Source organism: Rhinatrema bivittatum, chromosome 11, assembly GCF_901001135.1.
Source record: "Rhinatrema bivittatum chromosome 11, aRhiBiv1.1, whole genome shotgun sequence".
NCBI classification, from domain to species: domain Eukaryota; kingdom Metazoa; phylum Chordata; class Amphibia; order Gymnophiona; family Rhinatrematidae; genus Rhinatrema; species Rhinatrema bivittatum.
The window spans coordinates 83,379,938-83,404,362 of NC_042625.1; the positions used below are offsets into that span (position 1 = coordinate 83,379,938).

At 46.4% G+C, this 24,425-nt stretch overlaps 1 protein-coding gene across 1 annotated transcript in view; it reads left to right on the plus strand.

Moving 5' to 3' along the window:
* NKAIN1 (sodium/potassium transporting ATPase interacting 1) overlaps positions 1–24,425 on the plus strand; it is a 192,390-nt gene that overhangs the window by 142,294 nt on the left and 25,671 nt on the right. The window contains exons 2-3 of the mRNA XM_029620108.1: positions 7,136–7,273; positions 12,449–12,529. Coding sequence (XP_029475968.1) covers positions 7,136–7,273; positions 12,449–12,529 — 219 coding nt within the window. The remainder of the gene's footprint in view (positions 1–7,135; positions 7,274–12,448; positions 12,530–24,425) is intronic.

Genomic DNA, 24,425 nt, shown 5'->3' on the forward strand with positions numbered 1-24,425 from the left:
ATGTTGAATTTGAAATGTTTGAATATTTAGCACCTTGAGGCTGATCTTATAAAGGCGGATTGTCGACAAGGATCTTCGTTTTCAGCTTTTATGTTGTTTGTCCTGGGAATTTATCAGTGTGTATTACGACAAAAACAGGAAAAATCAGTCAAAAAAAAGACTCATTTTTCCAGGTAAATATCTTTTTTTTGTTTTTTGTTCTTGTTATAGCAAACTGATAAATTCCCAGGCCAAATAAAATAAAAACTGAAAATGAAGGTCCCTAGTTATCAAAGAGAAGGAATTAAATAAAATCAATATAAGGGGAAATGGGACATTCCATACAGAAGGGAGCAGTGTGATGATAAGCAGCAAAAGTTAGTCTGAGTTTCCATCCAACACTAAATGAAAAGGAAGAGATAGAAGAAATGAAAGGCGTAGATAAGAGGAGACAAATGGTGAAGTTCAGAATGAGTTACAAAGGATGGAGATAAGAGAGATAGGAGAGTTAAAGTAGTCAAGATGGGAAAGGGCTAGAAAATGGATAAGGATCCCAGTAACCTGAGAGATGAGAAAAGGACAGAGCTGATGAATGAGAAGGCGGATGTGATAAGCCTCAGTATAAGAAACGCCAAGTAGAAAAGAGAAGAGAGTGGCCTAAGATTAAGCCTGGGCTATGGAATGGGAGAAGAAGAGGCAGCTGTGGTTAAAGGAAGGAAGGGCAACCAGACTGAGGAAAGCAAGGTGAGAAAAGTGGAAGAGTTTAGTCGTCTTGAATTTAAGTTTTAAATTGATGGTAGAAAGTGCAATGAAAAATAATTGAGAGGATAGAGTAGATTAGGGAGATGATAAAAGGAATAAGTGGGGGGGAAGGAAAATGCGCTGGGTATCATTGGCATAAAGAAGATGTGAATAGGTTGACTCAGAAGAATAAATGTAGAAGTGGTTACAGGACAACCAACTGAAGGGGGACACAAGGCTGAGGTGGCCATAATGTTGCAGGGAATCTATTCCAAAAAAAAGTGTAAAAATAGAAGAAATAAATTGCATTAGGACAAAAAAGAAAGGGGATTTCAAAATAAGACAAGAAGAGGCAGGCCAGTCTTTACTTTGAAGCATCTTGCTATCACTTGGAAGGGTAGGAATGTTAGTCATGTCGTGATGGCTAGATTTCGGTAGAGCATGCACCCAGTGTCCTGCCAAACAACCGTGGGTAGAAAGGATGCCACTAGGCTCAGGAAATCTCTGCCTCTGTCTGCTGGAGGTGCTGTATTCTTTACTTTAGTTAGCATGTACAGACTTGAAGAAAAGAGCTGCAGAAAAGCCTTACAAGAATGAGACACTCAAGATGCCTTTCTCTGCCCTTGATGTGCTGTTAGAAACCAACAAGTTCCTTGCAATGCTAAGTCCAACGTTGTGTCTTTGTAACCCAAATATTGTACATAATAATGGTGACTACTCCTATCTGTAACAGACTCCCCCCTCCCCCATTTCTTGTCAGAGATATAGTCCTGTTCCATGTGTCTATTAAAATAAAACTGCTTTCTCAAGGCAGTCTCTTTATTTATAGGTGCACTATAGTTGCCAACCGTCGTATTGAATATAGTACTTCTTGATGATGATGATGATGATGAAACCAGTCTTACCATTCTCAGAATGGTTTGAGATGGGAGTATATTAAAAGAAGATAAAAATGGGTTAGTCAATCCCCTACAGGTGAGCGGCACAGAGGTTAAGTGGCACATCTTGAATGAAATCTCCAAGTCTTAGAAGTTCTGCTGTTTTTTGTAGTCTGGGATCATTCCCTCTTCCCTTTTCCCGCTGTCCTGCCAGTAATGCTCTGTAATTACACAAAATCTTTTACTAATGGGATTTAACTATTCACCTTTCAGCATCCTCCTTTCTGAAGGACACTCTTGGCACCAGCTGACGATGTCTCTTAAGCAAGAATATCCAGCACACTGAAACATAAAGCACTTCTCTGGGCAGAAACCACACTGAATTTCTGTCCCCCTCCCATGGAAAGTTCTTAGAACAGAAGTTTTTGTCCGTATTCAAGGTCTACCGAGAACCCACCTTCTTGAGGTTGCTTTTCCTTCTTATGCCCCGGAGCTTCCTGATCACAGCCTTGTTTTTACCCATGTTTATGTAATAAACGCGTTTCCTGAAACCTCTTATTTATCTTGTCTGTGCGTCTTGACTAGATTGTAAGTTCCATAGAGCCAGGGACTCTCTCTTACATGTAGGTATACAATGCTGGGTCTATCTAGAAGTGCTATAGAATTGATGAGATCCAATGTTCAGATGCTTTTACATGGGTAAACAACGGGATTACCCCATGTAAAATTGTAGTTGTGCTTGTAAGGATTCTGCTGTACCCCCTGTTACGACTGTCGCTGCCCGACGTCTCCATTCCACCCACCTTACCTTTTTTGCGACTCCGACCGCGGTTGATGGACGTCTGGCTGCCGCAGCGTCTGCTTGTCGTCCCTCCGGCGTCCCCGGTCTGGCTTGGGCGCTGCATCCCGCCATGTTGTCCAGGTACCATAGGGCGCGTGTGCTGCGTGGCCCTGCTTCTTATTCTCTCTTTGGCGCGAACCTCAGGGGCGTCCCCCTGTGATGATGTCACGCATCCCGGATACAAAAGCCTACACTTTTTGCTAGCTAATCGCGTTAGCAAGGGAACTTCTTACGGATGGGATTCGATCTCTGTACCTAGCTACTCTGCCTCTCCAACTTTTGGACTTTATCCGAACGGGGTACCCGCTCCTCGGGGGCCTCTCTCATTTCTTGCAGGTCGCTATCAGGAACCAGTACTCGCTCCTCGAGGGGCCATGTTCCCTGACTCGCTGCCTGAACTTATCGCTTCTGCTTGGAAGAAACCGCTGCCTACATCATCAGTGAGTTACCAACTTTATTTCCTCAGAGCTGTTCCCTGGAACCAGGTACTCGCTCCTCGAGGGCCTGCCTCTATTCCAGCTTCTGTGTCACCTTCCGGGAGAAACCGCTGTGTGAGTAACTATACCAACGAGGCTCTATACCAGAACCCTGTGTATGCTCCACTGTACTCACTTTATCAGTTTTCTCCACTACAGCACAGCCATAGAGGGAATCGCTGTTCAGTATCCTGAGGAACCCTAAGCCCAGCCGGGCTTCATCTCTACTCACTACCACCACCTCTGGTGGCTTCTCAACTCTGTCTAATAAAAGATATAACTCTGTGTTGTGTGTCCCAAAGCTGAGCCTGACCTGTGGCCCTCACGGGACTTCCCCCCGTGGGCATGGTCATCTGCCACAGTGTCCAAGGTTCCACCCAAAACCTCACAAACAATAACACCCCCGTCTTGTAGTTGATTCAGCAACTGGCATACTCCGAGATACATCTAGTGGATTTAGGTCCTTGCACCTTACCTTTGCATGCTCTCCTTTTGATGACTTCTACTGTGACTGCATCTACCGTTTTTCCCTTGTGATGGTGGCCTATAAATTACACCTACATAAATATTAGACCCATTAGGTTTTCTTAGCAATTCAGCTGCTTCTTTCCCACCTGGTATCTCAATGGATTTTATTTTGTCCCTAATGTATAAAGCTACTCCTCCCCCTTTAATTTTTTCTTTTACCTATCCTGTTCTTTATGAAAAGTATATTCTATGTTCACTTCTCATTTCTGATTATCACTGACCCATGATTTAGCTACTGCCATCACATCAATGCCTTTGTCCAATTCTAGGTCAATGAGTTTGTTAGATTACAAGCATTTGTACACATGATTTTCCAGAAACTGCAGAGTTTACCTTCAGAGGAGGCTTGCAGCTTAGAGCCAATAGAATGTCTTGTTTCATAGAACCATCAGAAGAAGGTAGAAAATTGGATGGAAATAGAAAAAAAAAAGTAGTCACTAGGCTCAACATGTTTTGTCTGGTGCTTAGATTTGTAAAGACCCGGGTTCCACCCCTTACTGTGTGGCCATGAGCAAGGTGCTACCTTTCCATCCCAGGAGCTGTCGGTAGGGTCTTCCATAGTTTTATTTGTGGTCTCCATCTGAAGGAGACCACGAATAGAGTTACAGAAGATCTGACAGACCATGATGTTACTGTCAGAAAATGGGATGTTGTTCATGGAGCAGTTGGTTCAGGAACCAACAAGAGAGGGAGCTATTTTAGATTTAATTCTTAGTGGAACGCAGGATTTGGTGAGAGAGGTAATGGAGGTGGGGCCACTTGGCAACAGTGATCATAACATGATCAAATTTAAACTAATAACTGGAAGGGGGACAATAAATAAATCTGCAGCTCTAACACTAAACTTTCAAAAGGGAAACTTTGATAAAATGAGGAAAATAGTTAGAAAAAAACTGAAAGGTGCAGCTGCAAAGGTTAAAAGTGTTCAACAGGCATGGACATTGCTGAAAAATACAATCCTAGAGGCGCAGTTCATATGTATTCCACACATTAAGAAAGGTGGAAGGATGGCAAAACGATTACCATCATGGTTAAAAGGTGAAGTGAAGGAGGCTATTTTAGCTAAAAAAAAACATCCTTCAAAAATTGGAAGAAGGATCTATCTGAAGAAAATAGGATAAAACATAAGCATTGCCAAGTTAAGTGTAAAACATTGATAAGACAGGCGAAGAGAGAATTCGAAATGAAGTTGGCCATAGAGGCAAAAACTCATAATAAAAACTTTTTTAAATACATCATAAGCAAGAAACTCTGTGAGGGAGTCGATTGGACCATTAGATGACCGAGGGGTTAAAGGGGCTCTTAGGTAAGATAAGGCCATTGCAGAAAGACTAAATGAATTCTTTGCTTCCGTGTTTACTAATGAGGATGTTGGGGAGATACCAGTTCCTGAGGTGGTTTTCAGGGGTGATGAATCAGACGAACTGAACAAAATCAGTGTGAACCTGGAAGATATAGTAGGCCAGATTGACAAACTAAAGAGTGGCAAATCACCTGGATCGGATGGTATGCATCCTAGGGTACTGAAGGAACTAAAAAATGAAATTTCTGATCTATTAGTTAAAATTTGTAACCTATCATTAAAATCATCCATTGTACCTGAAGCCTGGAGGGTGGCCAATGTAAACCCAATATTTAAAAAAGGCACCAGGGGCGATCCGGGTAACTATAGACCAGTGAGCCTGACTTCAGTGCCGGGAAAAATAGTGGAAACTATTCTCAAGATCAAAATCGTAGAGCATATAGAAAGACATGGTTTAATGGAACACAGTCAACATGGATTTACCCAAGAGAAGTCTTGCCTAACAAATCTGCTTCATTTTTTTGAAGGGGTTAATAAACATGTGGATAAAGGTGAACCGGTAGATGTAGTGTATTTGGATTTTCAGAAGGCGTTTGACAAATTCCCTCATGAGAGGCTTCTAAGAAAACTAAAAATTCATGGGATAGGAGGTGATGGCCTTTCGTGGATTACAAACTGCTTAAAAGACAGGAAACAGAGAGTAGGATTAAATGGTCAATTTTCTCAGTGGAAAAGGGTAAACAGTGGAGTGCCTCAGGAATCTGTATTTGGACCAGTGCTTTTCAATATATATAAAAATGATCTGGAAAGGAATATGACGAGTGAGGTTATCAAATTTGCGGATGATAAAAATTATTCAGAGTAGTTAAATCACAAGCGGATTGTGATACATTACAGGAGGACCTTGCAAAACTGGAAGATTGGACATCCAAATGGCAGATGAAATTTAATGTGGACAAGTGCAAGGTGTTGCATATAGGGACAAATAACCCTTGCTGTAGTTACACGATATTAGGTTCCATATTAGGAACTACCACCCATGAAAAAGATCTAGGCATCATAGTGGATAATACTTTAAAATCGTTGGCTCAGTGTGCTGCGGCAGTCAAAAAAGCAAACAATATTAGGAAATATTAGGAAAGGAATGGATAATAAAACAGAAAATGTCATAATGCCTCTGTATCGCTCCATGGTGAGACCGCACCTGGAATACTGTGTACAATTCTGGTCCCGCACCTCAAAAAAGATATAGTTGCGATGGAGAAGGTACAGAGAAGGGCAACCAAATGATAAAGGGGATGGAACAGCTCCCCTATGAGGAAAGGCTGAAGAGGTTAGGGCTGTTCAGCTGAGGGGGGGATATGATAGAGGTCTTTAAGATCATGAGAGGTCTTGAATGAGTAGATGTGAATCGGTTATTTACACTTTCGAATAATAGAAGGACTAGGGGGCACTCAATGAAGTTAGTAAGTAGCACATTTAAGAGTAATCGGAGAAAATTATTTTTTCAATCCACAATAAAGCTCTGGAATTTGTTGCCAGAGGATGTGGTTAGTGCAGTTAGTGTAGCTGGGTTCAAAAAAGGTTTGGATAAGTTCTTGGAGGAGAAGTTCATTAACTGCTATTAATCAAGTTTACTTAGGGAATAGCCACTGCTATTACCGTAATTGCATCAGTAGCATGGGATCTTCTTAATGTTTGGGTAATTGCCAGGTTCTTGTGGCCTGGTTTGGCCTCTGTTGGAAACAGGATGCTGGGCTTGATTGACCCTTGGTCTGACCCAGCATGGCAATTTCTTATGTTCTTAGCTCATAAGGTAATGTCCCAATAGGAGCTCCCTATTCAGCATACCTGTCTTCTCTCAAGAGGCTGGAGGGCACTTTGTGAGGAAGGTAAGCAATGGTAGGAGAGTAAATAATGAAGAGAACATGGGGGCAGCAACTCCTGACCCAGAACATCCTCCGTAGACCTTCCCTGCCATAGGGAGAATCTAATTATAGCCAGCACGGGTCTCCCGGGAGATAAAACTTGCACAGAATAAACCAGAGATTTTGTGCTGCAGCACTGTGAGTGTGTGACTTTTCTCTAAACCTAAATACCCAATGGATTTGCCAGAAGGTGGAGGTTGCCCCTGCAGTGACCATCTCTCTCCCCCGATAACATTCTGCAAAGCTCAATTCCTTTGGAGATTGTTTCCATTAAGTCCCTTCCCGGTGTGATGTATCTGCTGCTTTCCAGCCAATGAATCATGCAGACATTTTAGTCTATTGTAACTAATTGTCCGTGGGATTTATCATTAATTACTTCGTACGCTTTTACCCTAATGTCCTGTGAGCGGCTGTTGAATAAATAATTCTCTACTTTGTCCCTTTTTTTTATTCGTTTCCAGATAGCAGCCCTGGAGAGGCAGATCTTTGATTTCTTGGGCTATCAGTGGGCACCCATTCTGGCCAACTTTTTGCACATAATGGCTGTCATCCTGGGCATCTTTGGAACCATCCAGTACAGATCACGGTACCTCATCATGGTAGGTAAAGAAAATGTGTTCTCTTCCTGCAAACATCTTGCTTCCAGTCTAGGGCTGCACTTACCAGGATGACCTTACAGAGGAGAAATCCATCAATACCCACAGCTGTGTGAGTAACACTGTGTGTGTGTGTGTGTGTGAACGTCTGCTAATGCCACCTACGCAAACAGGACTCCAAGCCGCTCTATGACTGCAGCGATTCTATTGTTGTCATCGCCCAGGTATAGGTCAGAGCTTGGTTCAGAGCAGAGATGTAGAGAAATAAGGTGACTTGCCCAACGTTGTACGGAGAACTTAGAGGGTGGGTAACCGCGGGGGAGGGGGTGGCGGAACAACTTGGACTGGATCAGCTTTTCAAGGCTGCAGCACGGGCAGAGCTGGTCATAGCACGCGTTCCCTTCAGCTGTTACCAGAGGCAGCCCTGCTGCGAATTCAGCTGTTTGTTTCTTAGCTTTCCCACATCAAGCACTCCTCCCTCGTTCTTTTACTTTACAGCTTATAAAGCAAACGCCACTCCCACCACCACCACCGTGCAACCTGCCATTTACGAGCTCGTTCTGCCCTGACCTGATGAAGGGAGTGTGGCGCTCGAAAGCCAGTCCAGAATGTGTTAAGTTGGTCCAATCTGAAGCGTCCCCCTCAGATCCTGCAGGTCGACCCTGAGCCATTTGAGGCCTAGCCTCCTCTCTGCTTGCATGTGCCTAGGCTACCCATGGCATCGTGGGCCATCCTAAGCTCGTCCCATTTCCCTTCCCATCCCCCATTTTACAGGCTCTCTGCTATGCCTTGGGTTTCTCAACCCGGGTCCTTGAGGACGGCAAACTCATCTGGCCTTCAGGGTAACCAAGCTACGGAAATTAGCCTTGTCCTTCGATCCCAGTTATCATCTACATCTGCTTGAATATTCAGCGTGGATATTTTGAGTACCAGTGTTGCTTGCAGCCCTCGCTGTATACCCTCCCCCCCCCCCCCCCATACACACTATGTCACCGGATGCCACAGTCCCCTTAAATGAAATTATTGGTATTTACTGACGCACCGGCAGCGCTCCAGCATCTGAGTACAAGACCTTTGCTGCTGCTTAATGAAAAGCACTAAAGATCCTCTGACACTGGAGCACTGCTTAATGATCTTTCACAGTCCTATGTGTGCAACCGTTATGTAAAGGTCTGCGAGCCATCATGCCAATTGGGCATCCGAATGGCAGATAAAATTTCATGTGGAAAAGTGCAGTGATGGACATAAAGAAAAAATATTCCCAGCCTCCGGCACACAGCGCTGGGTTCTGGGTGGAACCACCCAGGAAAAAGGACCTTTTGTAGGCAACACGTTGAAATCTTCCGCTTAGTATCGTGGCGGCAGTCAAAAAAGGAATGATCCAAAAAGGAATGGAGTCTCAAAAAAGGAGGATATCGCGTTGTCTCGGAATCAATCCAGGGTGCGGACTATTGCGTGCAGTTCTGGTTGTTTCGTCTCAAAAAAAGCCATAAGCGGGACTAGTAGAGGTGCAGAGGAGGGTGCCAAAAACGATAAAGGGGATGGGATGGCTCCCCTAGGATGAGAGGCTGCAGGGATCGGGGCTCTTCAGCTTGGGAAAGAGACGTTTCTAAAATCATGAATGGGGTGGAACGGGTAAATAGCGGATGGTTATATTTACCCCCTCTTAAATAATGCTAAAACAAGGGGACAGTCCGTGAAACTATCGACCAGCAGATTCATAACAGACCGTAGGAAGAAGGTTTTCACTCAGCGCACCGTCAAGCTGTAGTGGAATCTGGGAAAGCCCAAAACAAGTTATTAGCCAGGAAAACTAGAGAAAGTCACTGCCATCTCAGGGAGCGAGTCATAAGAAAGAAATCTACTTTGGGATGTGCCGGCTATCAGTGACCTGGACCAGGGCCTTGTCTGAGACAGATGCTGGGCTCGGTGGACTTTGCTCTGACCCAGCATGGCAGTCCCTATGTTCTTATGCTAAATTAGTGCCAAAATTATGATGATGGTTTGGTGAACTGTTGTTCACTGGGAATTAAACCAAAGCCCCCGATTTGTTTCCTGTGGGACACCTGACAGCTTTCAGGCAGTCGCTGCTGCCCTGAGCCACATCAGGACCAGTAGCCTGGATGTGAGAAGGTGCTGTGGGTCTGTGCCAGTCCCCTTGGTGCTGCTGTTTCCTGAGGGGATCTGCTCGGTCTGAAGTGAGGAACTGACCGCCCATGGGTTACCTCCTCTGCTCTGCGGCTTAGCTCTGTGCTGCCTTTGACCTCTGGTAGAGCAGCTGCTGCTGCAGCCTCCCTGAATGGCTCCTGCTGCTTTTCTTCTGGCGGCGGTGTCTCTCTGCCTTTTCTCAGGTCCACTGAAGGCAGGGGTGGGTGAGGAAGGAAGATGTTGGTGCTGTAGTGATCCAAGGTCTAGGAGGTAGATTTTAAAAGAAGCGCGCACGTCCATGTTTGCACGCACATGTTATAAAATCGGGTGGCCGCGTGCACATGTGCGCCAGGTTTTACAATCCGAGGGTGTTGGGCGGCGCGCGCAAGGGGAGGTGAGCTTTTGCAATTTCCACGTGGCACCACAATTGGGCCTTCCCCAGTTCCCTCCCAGTCCACTCCAATTAAGGAGCGGACAGGGAGGGAACTTCCCTACCCCCCTACCTAAACTCCCTCCCTCTTCCTCACCCCCTAAACTCCACCGATCTGTCTTTTTATTTTTTTGTTTCGCAACTTACTTCGAGGCCGGAGCTGACGTAAGTTGTGCGCACCAGCCGGCTGCCGGCGGCACCATTGTACGCTGTCCTGGCCCGCCCAGACCCCGCCTCCCCCTCCCCTTTGAAGGGGGCTGGCACTTGTGTGTAAACCCCGGGTTTTACGTGTGCAGGCCTTTTAAAACCCGGCCTTAAGTTAAGCCCTCATAGTTGAGGGGTGAGGGCCTGCTAGGTTTGAGGCACAAGGGCTGCTTCGCACCTGGCTGAATGGTCAAAGCTTCCAGGAAATAAAAGGCTCATGGCTGAAGCTCTCATTCTGTGTAAGCTACTTAGTTTGTGAAATGTGATTTCCTCAGTGAAAGCCTTAACTGTTCCACCGGGCCTATGTTTGGACGACTTCCAGCATCTACAAAGTACAATTCTGTAAACCTAATAAAATGGATCGTTTATAACGTATGATCCCATTAAGGTAAAATCAGTTTGTCTTGCCAACTTTATGCTTTGAGTGTTGGATATGGATAATAGTGAGGGGTTTGTTTTTTTGGTTTTTTTTTTGCTCAACTGGTTTTAATGATGTAAAGGAAAACTCTCCTAGAGAGTCCCTGCATGCCAGAGGTGGTGCAGAGTCTCAGTTACTGCCTAGTAGACATATTGCAGAAATGCTCAACTCTTCTACAGACTCAAATTTCATAGTAGACGATGAGTATAGTAAGCTTTCCACCAGAACATTACTGAAATATGTACTAAATTCCCACCTTTCCATATTTTTTTTTTTTACTGAACATGGTTCTAGGAGGGTGGTAATACTAGGTGAACCTTTGTGGGTGAGGGGACAATGAAGACGAGAGCGACCTTTCCTCTGCTGTGGAGGGGTCCCACTGTATGCATCTTTAATGTAGTGGGAAATGGGAGGCACGCAGCAGTTTTATTGAGGATCAATTTGCTCTTTTTCTCTGCTATAAACTGCTTCTGTCTGGCCAGGACAGTTAAGGAGCACCTATGTAGCACCTAGAGTTGTCAGCTGGTTCCATATTGTAAGGAACAACTCTAAAATTGTGGTTCAACTGGTCTGTATTGACTTAACACAATAGCATAGCCATCAAATTTTGTAGGCCCCTTACTCATAGAGTCTGTGATCCACAACAGATTCTGGTGTGGTATAGGGTCACCTTAATTTATTTAAACAACTTTTATGCATTTTTTAAATTTTTATAAACTCAATAAAATTAATGTCCCAAAAATGCTGATGAACTCCAGATTATAGCGCCAACTTTGGCTCCTAATCTGCTATATTTCAAATTGTAAGACGCAAAGGTAAAGTCACGAATGATTTCAGCGAGAATACTCATCCATTAAATGTCCTAATCCCTAATGGATGAGTATTCTCGCTGAAATCATTCGTGACTTTACCTTTGCGTCTTACGATTTGAAATATAGCAGATTAGGAGCCAAAGTTGGCGCTATAAATCTGGAGTTCATCAGCATTTTTGGGACATTAATTTTATTGAGTTTATAAAAATTAAAAAAATGCATAAAAGTTGTTTAAATAAATTAAGGTGACCTTATACCACACCAGAATCTGTTGTGGATCACATACTCTATGAGTAAGGGGCCTACAAAATTTGATGGCTATGCTATTGTGTCAAGTCAATACAGACCAGTTGAACCACAATTTTAGAGTTGTATACAATTTAGGTGACTGGAATACACTTGTTGTGTTGTTTGGGGTATTATTTGTGATTGATTCCATATTGTAAGGAACAGGCTGATCCCATCCTGAGTTTTGGGCCCCATTACATGCATGGAATTTACCACCACCCCCCCCCCCCCCCTCCCAGCTCCCTAAAAAAAAAACCAAAAACCACCCATTGGAAAAACTGAAAATGTGTATAATTGTTACTGCTGTGCTACTACAGCTCTGTACCTGTGTACAACAATCTGCTTGATAATAGGCTCATGGCCTTTATCTGCACATGTAAGACTTAAAATGTAATCCCTCAACTCCTCTAACACGCTTTGAATTCCTCAGTTGGAAAAGCGTGAAACAAATGAGGATGGACTTGTAGTTCTGATTGTCCCTTACAAATCCATTTGTGCACTGGGGCAAAGGCGGGACTGGGTGAGCCTGTTCCATACGACATGGGAGCCAGGCGGCAAGTTTGTGCAGCACGATGCTGCTCTTTAAGCCTGCATGATCCACTGAGAAGGGACAACAGAGACTGTGCAGATCGTGAAACCTTTATCGGCCCAGCATTAAGAATTTACCCAAAGATGAGGATGTATAGGAGCTTCTGAAACCACATTTCTCCCCTTTTCAGAAGGTATCACGATCTGCATAGGATCCCTTGCTTCTCCCCCATTTTTTTTTTTGTTTTTGTTTGTAACATAGTGGAGAAGAAAGTCCCATGCAGTTCTCAGTCCAGTTTTCTTGTCTTTGCACATCTCTTGAGTTTTTTGCTCTGTGTTTTCTCCTGCAGTACGCCGTGTGGTTGATGCTCTGGGTTGGCTGGAACGCATTCATCATCTGCTTTTACCTGGAAGTCGGACACCTGTCTCAGGTAATGAGCTGTGTAATGGCAGCACGGGCTGGGCCTCTTGGGACCTATCCATCAGCTGGCATTTAATGGCGCCCTGGGGCCAAGCCCATTAACTGCACGTCTGCAGCTGCTGTGCAGCATTGGCATGTGACGGCCGAAAAGCAGCAGCAATGCATCACTTGTTGTTCTGTGACGCTGCCTGATGGCCTCTCTTAATCAATCCTTGGGGAAACTTTTTTTGAGTTTTCGTGGCTAAAAATTTGGCCCAAAGTCAAATTTCAGACAAAGTTCAGCAAGACGTTCATTGAAAATGGTGAGATTTGCTGCCTGGGTGACAAATTTCACCCAAACCATGAGACTCAGGTGACCTTTTGGAATGGCCAGTTTCTTGAGAAATTAGCAATGTAAAATAGTTCATAAAAATACAGACGCGAGATATGTCAGATATGCTTTGGTTATGAGGCAAAACTGAAGCAAACCATGGTGGAAGACATTAGCGTGGTCTAGTTTTGATGACCCTTGACTAAATAAAGAAGCACTTAATCAGGCGTACAAATGAATCCTTTGTTTTATGGTCTCCAATTTTATGTCACCTGGGAGTGCTTGCTTGGGTTAGGCCATTAACACAGACTCGATACTCGGGAGGCCATCAAAGCCCTGAGACGAGCTACTCCATTAAATATCCAGAGATAAAACTGGTTTCTGCTAATAGCTGTGGAAAGCAAAACTAAAATCTTACGGCGGCGCATAAGCTGTTGCTTCAGTCTGTCCTCCAGCGATTTCCCTTGCGCCGTATAAAATAATTCACTATTTATTTTAGTTTTGGTGAATTTTTTTTAATGGAGTTATATTTAGTGCAGGTTTTAAATATTGGTGGCATTTCAGGAGCTTACTTAAAAACGATGGCTGTAGGTTGTGGGGGAAGGGGAGGGACAAAGGATGGTCATGGCTAGAGCTCGAGTGGTGCAGATGGTCCGAGCTTTTGCAGCCGACAGCTGGGAGTTAATCTTCAGGCACGGTGGTGTAGGCAGAGACAACTGGGGTGGGGGGGAGGTGTGCCATTACCTGCCAATCTCTGCTGTGTCACATTTCACAGTGGATGCAGAAGCTTGTTTTCAGGGTGAGCTGTCAGAATATAGCTCCTGTAGCATTTCCCTCAGAGTCAGCCAAATGTCTGATTTGCTTATCACTGGTCCTCTGAACTCTATGGGGCCCGTTGAGGGCGAGGCGACATCCTTCGCAATATCCTCTTTCCTGTCACTCTCTTCCCTTCACTCCCAGTCACCTGCAGATGTTTACGTAAAATTAACCTTAATAGCACACATATGGTTTGGGTTGTATATGGTGCCCCATACATCAGTCAGACTGTCTGCAGCCATTCTTTTGTAATGCATATTTCATGGAAAGAGTACACGGTCTGTTCCGGTTTACGGTGACAGCTGTACATACAACTGAGTTCACCAAGGCAAAGCTGGTTGTCACTTGCTAGCTCTTAATAATCTCGATCCCCCCCAGCTCAAGCATTTGTCGGAGCTGGAAGGACCCTGTTGCCAGGCAACGCTTTCTTGCTCCCTCACATCAGGAACCACTAGGGTTGGGGAAAAAGGCAGGTCCCCTAGCCGTCTACTCAGCAACTCCATTGCTTTAGCTCCTTGGAGCTACGGCTGGTTGTTTTGCTAAAGAGATGCAATGAGACTTGGAGGAGCTTTAATTGATTGATAGCAAGTTTTAAAAGGGGGACTCTACCAGTCCTGGGTATTTATTGCCTAAACCCTAGACATTTAGAGTGGAAACTGAACAACAGTCTCTACAGATTCTCTGAATTGGTTTGAATACCCCAGTAGCATTTCAGTACAGCTCTGTAATTTCTACAGTGTTGCATCCGGTTGTGTAGAATCAGTAGAAAATGTTTGTAGGGGCATGTGGTGGATTTGTCAAGTCATCTTCATATAACCCCTGGGAGCATTAATTGTCCCTCAGTAACACACACACACACACACACACACTCACACTCTGCAGTTTAGTTTTCTTTTCTTTATAACACTGTGATGCCTTCACAGAGAAAGAAATAGAAACCTTAGCAGGATATGAACATTGGGAGAAGACTGGCTCCAGATTTTCAGGATGGATTGATCCAGTCCCGCATGGACTTGTAGCTCTGATGTCCCTATTGATTTTCCTGAGAAAAGTCCATGCAGGGAATAAGGTAAAACCAGGACTGGATCAGCCTGTGCACCAGTTTTTGTTTACTTTGTGGACTTGGACAGGTTACGCCTGCTCCTTTGGGATCCAGTGCCATTATCCTTCATTCACAGCTGTCCAGTGATTTTATTTCCTATCCCCTCACAACTCTCCCTACCCCCCAAGTCATTGTAGCGATGGCCCTTGGCCAAGGACCATGCACCAAGGATCCTTCTTGGAACTCTGGAATCGTGAACCTAAGTCCGACCACCGTGTGTCGCCGTTGCGTGAGGGCTATGTCTCCCTCTCTCCAGAGGGGCTCCGAGTGCAGCCTCTGCAGCATCCCCCACTTTCAGCCAGTTTGGGGAGCAGAAGACCTGAGCTAGGATTCACCGTGCCCTCCCCTGGCCTGGTGCCTTCACTTCTAATCCCAGCTTCGTGTTTGGGTCACGCCAATAGCAAATTCAGCACAAAGGGGTTCAATTTTAAGACTGGCTCCGGGAAAGGCTGTGCGGGGACTTTTTACCCGCAGGCTTAACAGAGAACAAAACGTTTCCGTTTTGAAAACTGAACTGGGAAAAAGTCCCCCTGCAGACTTACCCCTGCCATTTGTCCAGGTGCAGAACTTCTGTGCATCCCTTTTGAAAATGAAAAATAAGCATGCAAACCCCCGACCGCCCCTAGAATGCCTCTTCCCGTGCAGGCGTAAGTTTACCTGCACAGTCCATCTATGCATTTAAATTTGCACCCACACCGGGTGGGAAATTTTGAAAGCAGTCATTTCTCTCAGGTCAAGCACAGGGGACAAATATCTCACAAATATTCATGTGGTTAAACTCCCAAAGGACCCTTGAGTGTTTGTCTGCTGCAGTAGCTGCCTGTGTGCTTATGTGCGCTGGACGGTTTATACCTCCTGGAGTCTTTGCAGCTTTACCCTTGATTATTAAGTTGCACAGAGCGGGCACCAAAATGAGTAGCCGGACTTTCTACCCCAAATCTGCCTGTATGCATCTCTCAGAAATATTAAATTATTAAGCATCTTAGGATCCTATTTGGATGAAAGACATTGCATAAAGCTAAATTATTGTTGCTACAATAGGAGAATGTCTTCATCTCCAATGGACTTCACTGCAGTAAGTGAGGGGGCAAATAATCTTTGGTTTGGGGTGGAGAAGAGAATATCTCTATTTCCTAAGAGGAGCAGCTGGATCTCTTACCCCCAGTTGGCTCGTCTGAATGGATCTACGGAATCCCTTGCCAGTCCAAGCGCTGGAGGAGGCCTTCTCCAGGAATCCACCCTCATCGTCACTTCTTGGAGGGCAGAGGCTGCCACAGTGCCGACCAGCCATGTCCCCTCCCTCACCGGGCCCCCCGGGCCTGAGCGCGCCACGTCTGTAGTGCGCTCAGGCCTGGCCAGCCTTGACCGACAGAGGATCTGAATTTAGATTCCCCCCCCGTTCCTGAGCCCTAGAGCCAGGCAAACGAAAGGGGCTGAGCAGAAACCGAGCTGGGAGCGACAGAGCAACCCCGGCAGTCTCATGTCACAAAGTGACTTCTGTCGTTTGGAGGAAGGACTTCACCGGGGGGGGGGCGGGTCCCGGCCCTTCGGAGCCGCACTCTCCTGCCCTGCATCCCTGCACTTGACAAGTGAGGCTGTCCTTTAAACGTGAAGGATTGTGTGCATTTTGGGACAAACAGTGAGACCAGCCAGTGGAACGCAAGCTTCATTTACCCAGCCAGACGGAGATGTATGGCATTGCCAGCTTTCACTCCTGTTGCTTAAATGATCTATCAGCACTTGAAGGGGACGGGCGGAAGATGTTAGGAGTGGGGAATGAGGAGTGCAAGTGGAAGACAGTGAGGTGGTGGCTTGTGAAGATGGATTCATATTTGAAGTGCAGAATCACAAGATTAATGAGACTGATTAACTGGGAAATCTAAGCTGCCCATTAATCACAGGGCACTGGATATGTCGATCCTCTGGCATTTCAAGTTGCAACTTTATAGCCAAGCATGAGGCCGGACCTCCAGATTTCCTGCCACTGCGGCTGTGCTTTAATGCCCCGCATTTATTATTAAACACTTCAGAGCTTAATGGTTCCCTCACTCCTTTCCCTATTAAATGCATCCTTGGTCTACCGCCATGCTGACTGATAGTCCAAGGGCTATGTTCAGCCAACATTTTGCCCTGAATTTCTTGATGTTCTTAGAACCCGAATGCTTAAATGAGTGTTTATTGTGTTGTTTTGTGGCAGATATGACTACCGTTGCAACAGCGTTTGATCCATAGCCAAAAGCAAGGCCAGGATTGCCTGAAACTTGTAACTGAGTTGGAAAATGGCACTTTAGGCCGAGCTCTTGTACTGTGATAAGGGAACAGACTGCCGGAAAGCCGATGACCTCATAGGTCCAGATGTACTAAGCATTTTTGTTTTGCATTGACACAAAACAAAGGAAGTTCCCCAGTAACGCTGGTCAGTGGTTTGTTCCTCTGCCTTGGCTTTCATCCTATATAAATAAAAGTGCTTGCATTCCAGCTCATGCTTTTACTAGTGCATCGTGCGTGATGACACACTCGGTGGCCATCTTGGACCTCAGTTAAAAATTGTATTCATTAAGATCCCCTGGGGAAAAATATAACAAATAAAAATAAAAATGTTAGTTGTGACAGTAAAGTGATCACCTGATTTATCCCCATCTCAGAATACACAGAGCTGAACTAATAAGTTGTGATTTTTTTTTTGTCTAACATTTTTTTTTTTTTACTGCTTTTCTGGGCTTCCAACTCAGTTGGATCCGGGGTCTGTTAGGCTACAGTGCCATGAGCTTTCATTCGCGGCTACACAGAGATTTTTCCCATTCGCAGCGACGTTCCTCAGCCAGGGGCTCCAAGATGTGGCGCAGTTGGCTAGTGCAGGCACTAGGTGTCACCACCGAGTGATGGCCGAGTCTCCCCCCCGCCCCCCATGAGAGGCTGTGAGTGCTGCCTTGGCAGCATCCCCGGCCAGGCCTGAGAAATGAACCCAGGTCCCTCTGCATAGTGCTGAACCGCTGGGCGGGCCTAGCCCTTGATTACTGGTTTGTTTTTTTTTAACTCTGCCTATTCTGCAGAGAGTTAACCCGCTGACTGCTTAGCTTATCCCTATCGCAACTGATCACTTGCCCCTCTGGATTATGTCGCTGCCAACCAAATCAGGGATGGCCACTGAGTGATCTCTGAGCCAGTCACATCATTAGAGCTCCAGTCTCCTATTTTATCCCTAAGATTTTCATACAGTCAGAACAAAAGTCGTGATACCGCTATCTGACAGTTGGTTTCCTTAGGAGAGGGGGGGGGAGGGTGATGCAGACTATTATTATTATTTTTTTTTTTAATAATTTTTAATGTAACTGAACAGGGAAATAATTAGAAATGTATTTATGTTGCTCTTCAGCCACCTGCTTTGAGCTCCCGTATTTTAAGTCCATAGCGGTAATGCCCTAAGGTTATGCTACATTTGGGTTCAGTGTTCTGAGAGGAGCCAGAGCGGGAAGCAACTGAAGTCGAGACAATCTCCTGGAAGCACGGCAGGAAAAAAGAACAAAAAAACCCGCCGGGCTTCTGATGAAGCCATGAGCTCCTGGGAGGATTATGGATCCTCCTCCTTTGAGAGATGTCCCGTCGGGAGGCGATGTGAAATTCTGAGTGGTAAAGGCAATTTTCCCTCTACACACACACACACACACACACACACACATGCACTAAGAAAATTGAACGCCCATTATAATTCTCCCTGGAGAGTATAGGCACAGTTCAGGACACAGTTCTCAGGCCAGGTCTTAAAGGAGCCTGTTCTCTCTGTAGATGGAAGACTCTGGGGTATTCTGAGATACTACTGCTCCGTGCCTTCTTACAAGACCTGCCTATGCTGCAGTAAACTGTCGTAAGGTGCCTGAAGCAAAGAGGTTGGACACTGGCCTGGGTGTACTGCGGGTCTCTAAAACATTCTTGAGACTATACAGTCATCTATGCAAAGACAAACTCTTCACTTGTATAAAAAAAAAAAAGAGAGTCTCTTCCATCAAAAAGCCTTGCTTGGCCCTCATCCATATGCGTTGACTGTGCCAATTTGGCTACTAGATAAGCCAGAGCAGACACAGGAGCCAGCCAGCCCGCCATTTGCAATGCCATGCCATCACCAACAGCTGATGCCTTCCATCCCAGAGCCTGCCTGCCTCTCTGCCTGTGGACACTGAGCTGGGATTCTTGCATTGAGCCATGGACCTCCTGCATGGCTGACCAGCACACAGATACTGCTCATTGCTTATCAGCATGGTAAGAAACAGACTTTAACTTCTTCTTAATATAGCTTAGATCTGCTGTTACTCTCAATTAATCAGGGGTTAGATAGCCTGTAATATTGTGAACTAACAAATCTCTGCAAGGTTCTAGTCCATTGATCTGTTGTGCCATCTCAGACACTGTGAAATAACTGGATATTTTGTTTATTTTGGATTTATATATCATCTCTAAACATGACTGTCTTGAATTACTGAAGCAATTGCTGTGCATATGTAATACCTAATCAATTATGTTTAATAGATAAAACCTTAAGGATACATTATTTTAATTTCATCAAACTGGAGAGATTTTTGTTCTGCCAGCTATAATAATTATACTATTTGGTTAAATTCCTAGAGATCTGTAGAAAACTCCCTGCAAGAAGAATGAACCTCGGGGCATAAGAGGGATCCGAAACTCTCGGAGAAGGCCAGGATTAGGCGGCATGCCTTTAAATTTCTCGCGCCATTTCTAGGAGAGGGAATTCGGCGATGTGCTCTATAACCCCGGGGGTTCCATCCAAGTCGCCCTCGAAAGCTAATCACAAATGTATTAAGTTCGCCCAATAAAAAGGTTTCACCTTCAACTTGTTCATTGACCTTTTTATTTCTCCTCCTAGCTCGCACAGTTCTAACTCTGGTCTCTTAATAGCCCCTCCATCTTCTGAGCCAGAAGACGTGAGAGTCCCATCAGCTATCAGTCATTCATCCCCCTCTTCAGTTCCCTCCTGCACCAGAAACCTGGGACTTAAAAAAAAAATAAAAAATCAATGCCTTAAGTTAAGTAAAATCAAATGAATTCCAGCCGCCTGGCCTGTGGTCCCGCTGTAATGGCCATCAATAATAAACCCCCTGCTCGCATTCACTGCACTGAATTCTCTTGCCGAGGGGAAATGTTAATGCCAGATTTGGCCAGCCACTGGGAATCAATTAGTAGGTTTTATTAAAAGACTGCTCGTGGAGGGTACAGTTCCATCCTGCTCACTCGCAGCTGGCTTTGGGGCATGAGAGGAATATTTGGTCCCTAAAGCTCCCAGTACAGTTGCACCGTGGTCACTCAGAACTTCACTTGTTTCGGCTGCCCGGCTTTGCTCGGGAAAGGTTCTCTCTGGCCCTGCGTCCGGTGTACGCATCCCGCTCCCGTGCACAGAGACGCAACCTCGACCATCATTGTGAGCGTGCGGGGCGCGGGCAGCCAGGCTAATGGCAGACAAAAACCTCCAGGTCCAGCCTGCTTGCCTGCTGCGCTACCGCAGGTCCTGTTTTGATCTCTGGTGTTCTCCTGCTAAGGATCCTTCGGTGCCTGATTGACGAGAAGCGCAGTATGGGAGGCATGGTCTGGGTGGGGATCTTTTTCAGGGCCCAGCATCCTCTTAAAATGCACCCCCTGTATCGGTGCCTGTTAAGAGGATGCTGGGCTGGAGGGAGTAGAGAGAATTATTTTAAGCTCTAGCGTTGGAATCCAGAATTTCTGGGAATCCTGACATCGTCTGTTGCAGGTTTGTCTTCCAGCTCTTCCGAGTCTTTTAAGTATTGACAGTTCTAAGCAAGAAGTGCTAAGACCCCCAAAGACGCAAGTTTTTTTCTAAAGCAGCACCCGTGCCACTGAATATCCCCGCTATATATATCAACGTCGGCTGGATACGTTTATCGGGCTAACTCAGCGGGGCTGCTGGCTCCGCCCCAGAGCACCCCACCCCTGTGCTAGCCAGGTAACATTTTACCCAGAAAAACGTTTATTTAGCTATCTCGAGGGGCGCTCAGGGCAGTGGCATATTTTCAACTTAGCTGGACAGACGGCACTAAATATGGGCCTCATTGTAGTTAATTTATGTGGAAATTAATTCTTTCTTCCAGAAGGGATGATTCTACTGGGAAATGAATCCCGAATTCCTAGAAATCTGTAGACCTTGAAAAAATGTTTGGGAAAGCTGAAGAATTCTGTGCGTGAATAACGCGTTCTACCAACCAATTTAAGTGTAATTTAAAAACATTGCATGCAGTATAAATGCGCACAGGAATTTTGCCATGCCTTTTGCATCTTTAGGGGCAAAGAATTAAGAATGCCAGGGGTGCCCACAGGTCTTCAGCGGTGAGCTGGAGGGTTCGTGCGCCAGGCCGGTGATGTTAGTTTGAGAGCGGATCGGTTCCTGGCAGCCCAGTTGCAGCACCGTGCAGTGCAGCGGGTGAAACCCGGGCTGATGTCACATCGGGGCCGTCCTCCAGGCAGACTGTGCCATTTTTAAAGTCCCGGGACCTGGCTGGGAGCGAGTGGACCTTCAAACTGGGACCGGAACTCGGAGCAGGACCTGGAAGCAGGAACAGGAGGAGCCCAGAGGGAGGTCACGGGGAAAGCTCTACCTGGGGGGGGGCCCAGGACAGGGAAGACCTGGCCCCTCCGCAATCTCCTGGAGGACCAGAGGTGAGGTATGGTGGTGAAAAAGACAGAAGAACTAGGAGGAAGAGTTTTGCTGCCCCCCTCTTCCTGGCCCTCCGGAGGGACATCTAGAGCTGCGCGTTCCAAGTGGATCCCCTCCCCCATCGCGGGATTCGAGAAAGTAAAGGAGATCATGAACTGTGAGCGGAATGAGTATCGAGTTTACTGTACAACCGAGGACCCCCACGTGGAGCTTTCATCCCTGGAAGAGAGAAATCAGGGACTCTGTGAAGAGACCGCATTACTCCAATTTTTTTCTCTCCAGACTTGGGGGGGGGGGTTCCAGCCAAACCAGGATACCCCTGCCCAGTTGGGATCGTCATTTATCCAAACCCCGGATGGCGAGGGTGTCCCTTGCCCTGGGAAAGATACAGAGGCCCGTGCACGAACACAGAGAGTAAGAACTGTAGCGGCCATCTGGGTGAAAATAAGTGACGTGAGCCGTGTCATGCACGGTTCAGAAATCGCCTTCAGTAAAGTTTAATTTTGGACCCTCGCCCAGAGTCTCCAGTGCTGTTCTTGGCACCTTCTACATCCACAGTGGCAAACAAAGTTTACCTCTCCCAGGGAAAAGAAGAAATAGGCGTCACCCCTGCCAGCTGGGGCCCTGGAGGAGCCCTCCCACCCCTCCCCCCGGTCATTAAAAGAACCAGAACCTGGGGAAGGAGACTGTGTGAAAGAGTTCAAGCTAGCCTTTGGCCCCAAGAGAACAAGAATGACTTCGCTATTACCTGAAGATGTGGTTACATCAGTATTTTGTACAAGTGCAGCCCTGCGTCTTTATTTCTTAATAATGACGCCTCTCATGCACCCGGACGTATTCTGGAGGGTGGCCATCAAAGTGCGATGCTTCAGGGGCAAAGTTCCCGTCCTCTCGTCTGACAGCAGGGCATGGGTTAATGCCCCACCCGTTCAGAGATGAAATTCCCTAAGGGCCCAGGGACAGGGCACCTGAATCCCTCCCCTGCCCTCAGCTCCGTCTGCCTGCCCGTTTTCCCCCTACCACTGTTTTATTGATAGGCAACACGGAACGCTGACCTATAACCCTCCTGATGTCGCTGGGGCCCGGGAAACAGAAGCTGGACCTGAAGGGCTAATTAAAACCAGCGGGCATTGTTTAATCAGAGAAGCGCACCCCACCCAGAGCCCATGTTCCTGCGTGTTCCCTTTTCTTTTAAGCCCCTTTACCCCAGGGTGTAGGGCAGGTTTTGATCTCTTGCCGCCTCCCTCCACTCAGGCACGGGCTCCGAGACGTCAAGCGAGGGAGGGAGATAAAACGGAGCACTAATCCTGCCGGCCGGCCGCCTGGGCAGGCCTGATAGCGGGGGTGGCGAGGCCTGGAGCCGCGGATTTAATCCGAGCGGCAGCTCGCCGTCGGGCTCCCGAGCAACCGAAAAGCGCGTGGCAGCCAAATCAGCACGGCTCCCCCTTGTCCGCGGGGCAAACTCGGTGCAACAAAAGAGCAGTCGGTAATTAGATTCTCTTCTTCTTTTCCTCCCCGCTAATGGTTTCATGCCACAGAGGCAGGGAATGTCAACATCCAAAGAAATCTCTACTCGCTGTGGTGTATGCTAATTTTTCCAGAGCGTGCACCTAATGAGAACTAATAATGCACACCGCAACCTTTTAAATATGATCTCATGATGTTCAGTCCTTTCTGCTTGTGCTGTATCTCGGGCAGCAGCCGCCTGTCGGAGGAAGCTGCAGATTGCATCCCGGTGGCTGATTGATGGAAAGGGGGTTTCCCTCCACTTGCCTCAGTTTTTATAGTCCCGTCCACCCCACCCCCCCCCAAAAAAAAAAAAAAAAAAAGACGGCAGGCCCAGGTGGCACTAGGAAGTCTCACTGATGTCTCCTACCTGGCCGCTGCATAGCTCCCATGATAACAGCAGCCTTCTCCCCTCGAGCATTGCTTTGCATCTGCCGCATGCCCCGTTGGTCTCCGGCACTGCGGCCTGAGGCATGGAGTCGGCCCTCGTGTGATGCACAGGGACGGTAACTTTAAAACGAGCACACGTGCGCGCCCCCATACCCAGGAAGAGAACAAGTGCTGGGGGAGATAGGATACAGACCTTCAGATATTCGAGAGGTCCTCATGATGCACGATCTTCTAACCTTTTCTGTCAGATAGGAAACAGTAGAATTAGGGGTCAGAGATGAAACTCCAGGGGGGGACGACTCAGAACCAACGTCAGGAAATATTTCTTCACAGAGAGAGTGATGGGTGCTTGGGATGCCCTTCCGGAGGAGGTGGTGAAGATGAAAACAGTCAACAAATTCAAAGGGGCATGGGATAAATACTGTGGATCCCTAAAGACTCGAGAAGAGGGTGCATGGGGGTAACCTGCACGGAGCGGCAATTACCACCCTTAACAGAAGGCATAGGGATTACTACCCTCAATCAGTAACCTTGATGATTTTAACACCTGCAACGTCGTTCCCTGCTTTGACGGTAGGGGAAAGGGGAACTGGATACAGACAATAACCTACATGGGCCCTGACTTTTACGGTCTTCGGTACTGACACGCAGACATAAGGGAAAAAGGACAGGCTGGCTTCTATGGCCAAGTCCCAAAGCAAAGAACATCAAGCAGCATTGTCTGAATTATCAAGAAGGCTCCTCACCCAGTAAAAATGTTGCTGGCAGAAATCTATGGGTTTGACAGGTAATTGATTTTTGATTGATTGCAGATATTACTACCCTTATTATAAGACTTGGGGGTAACTGCATGGAGTGGAAGATGCTACCGTAAGAAGCTTGCTGGGCTGACTGGATGGGCCACTTGGACCTTTTCTGCTGTCATTATTAAGTTACTATGTTATATTCACTGGAATTTTAAATCGTCTGTGCAGATGCATGCATACTATTTAAAATAAGCCTAGAGCGCATATGTGTGCTCCTAATTTTAAGCAATTACACAAGGAAACGTTATTATCATAGGTTTCCTTGGGACTTGGCTTTTACGCGCACAAGCGAGC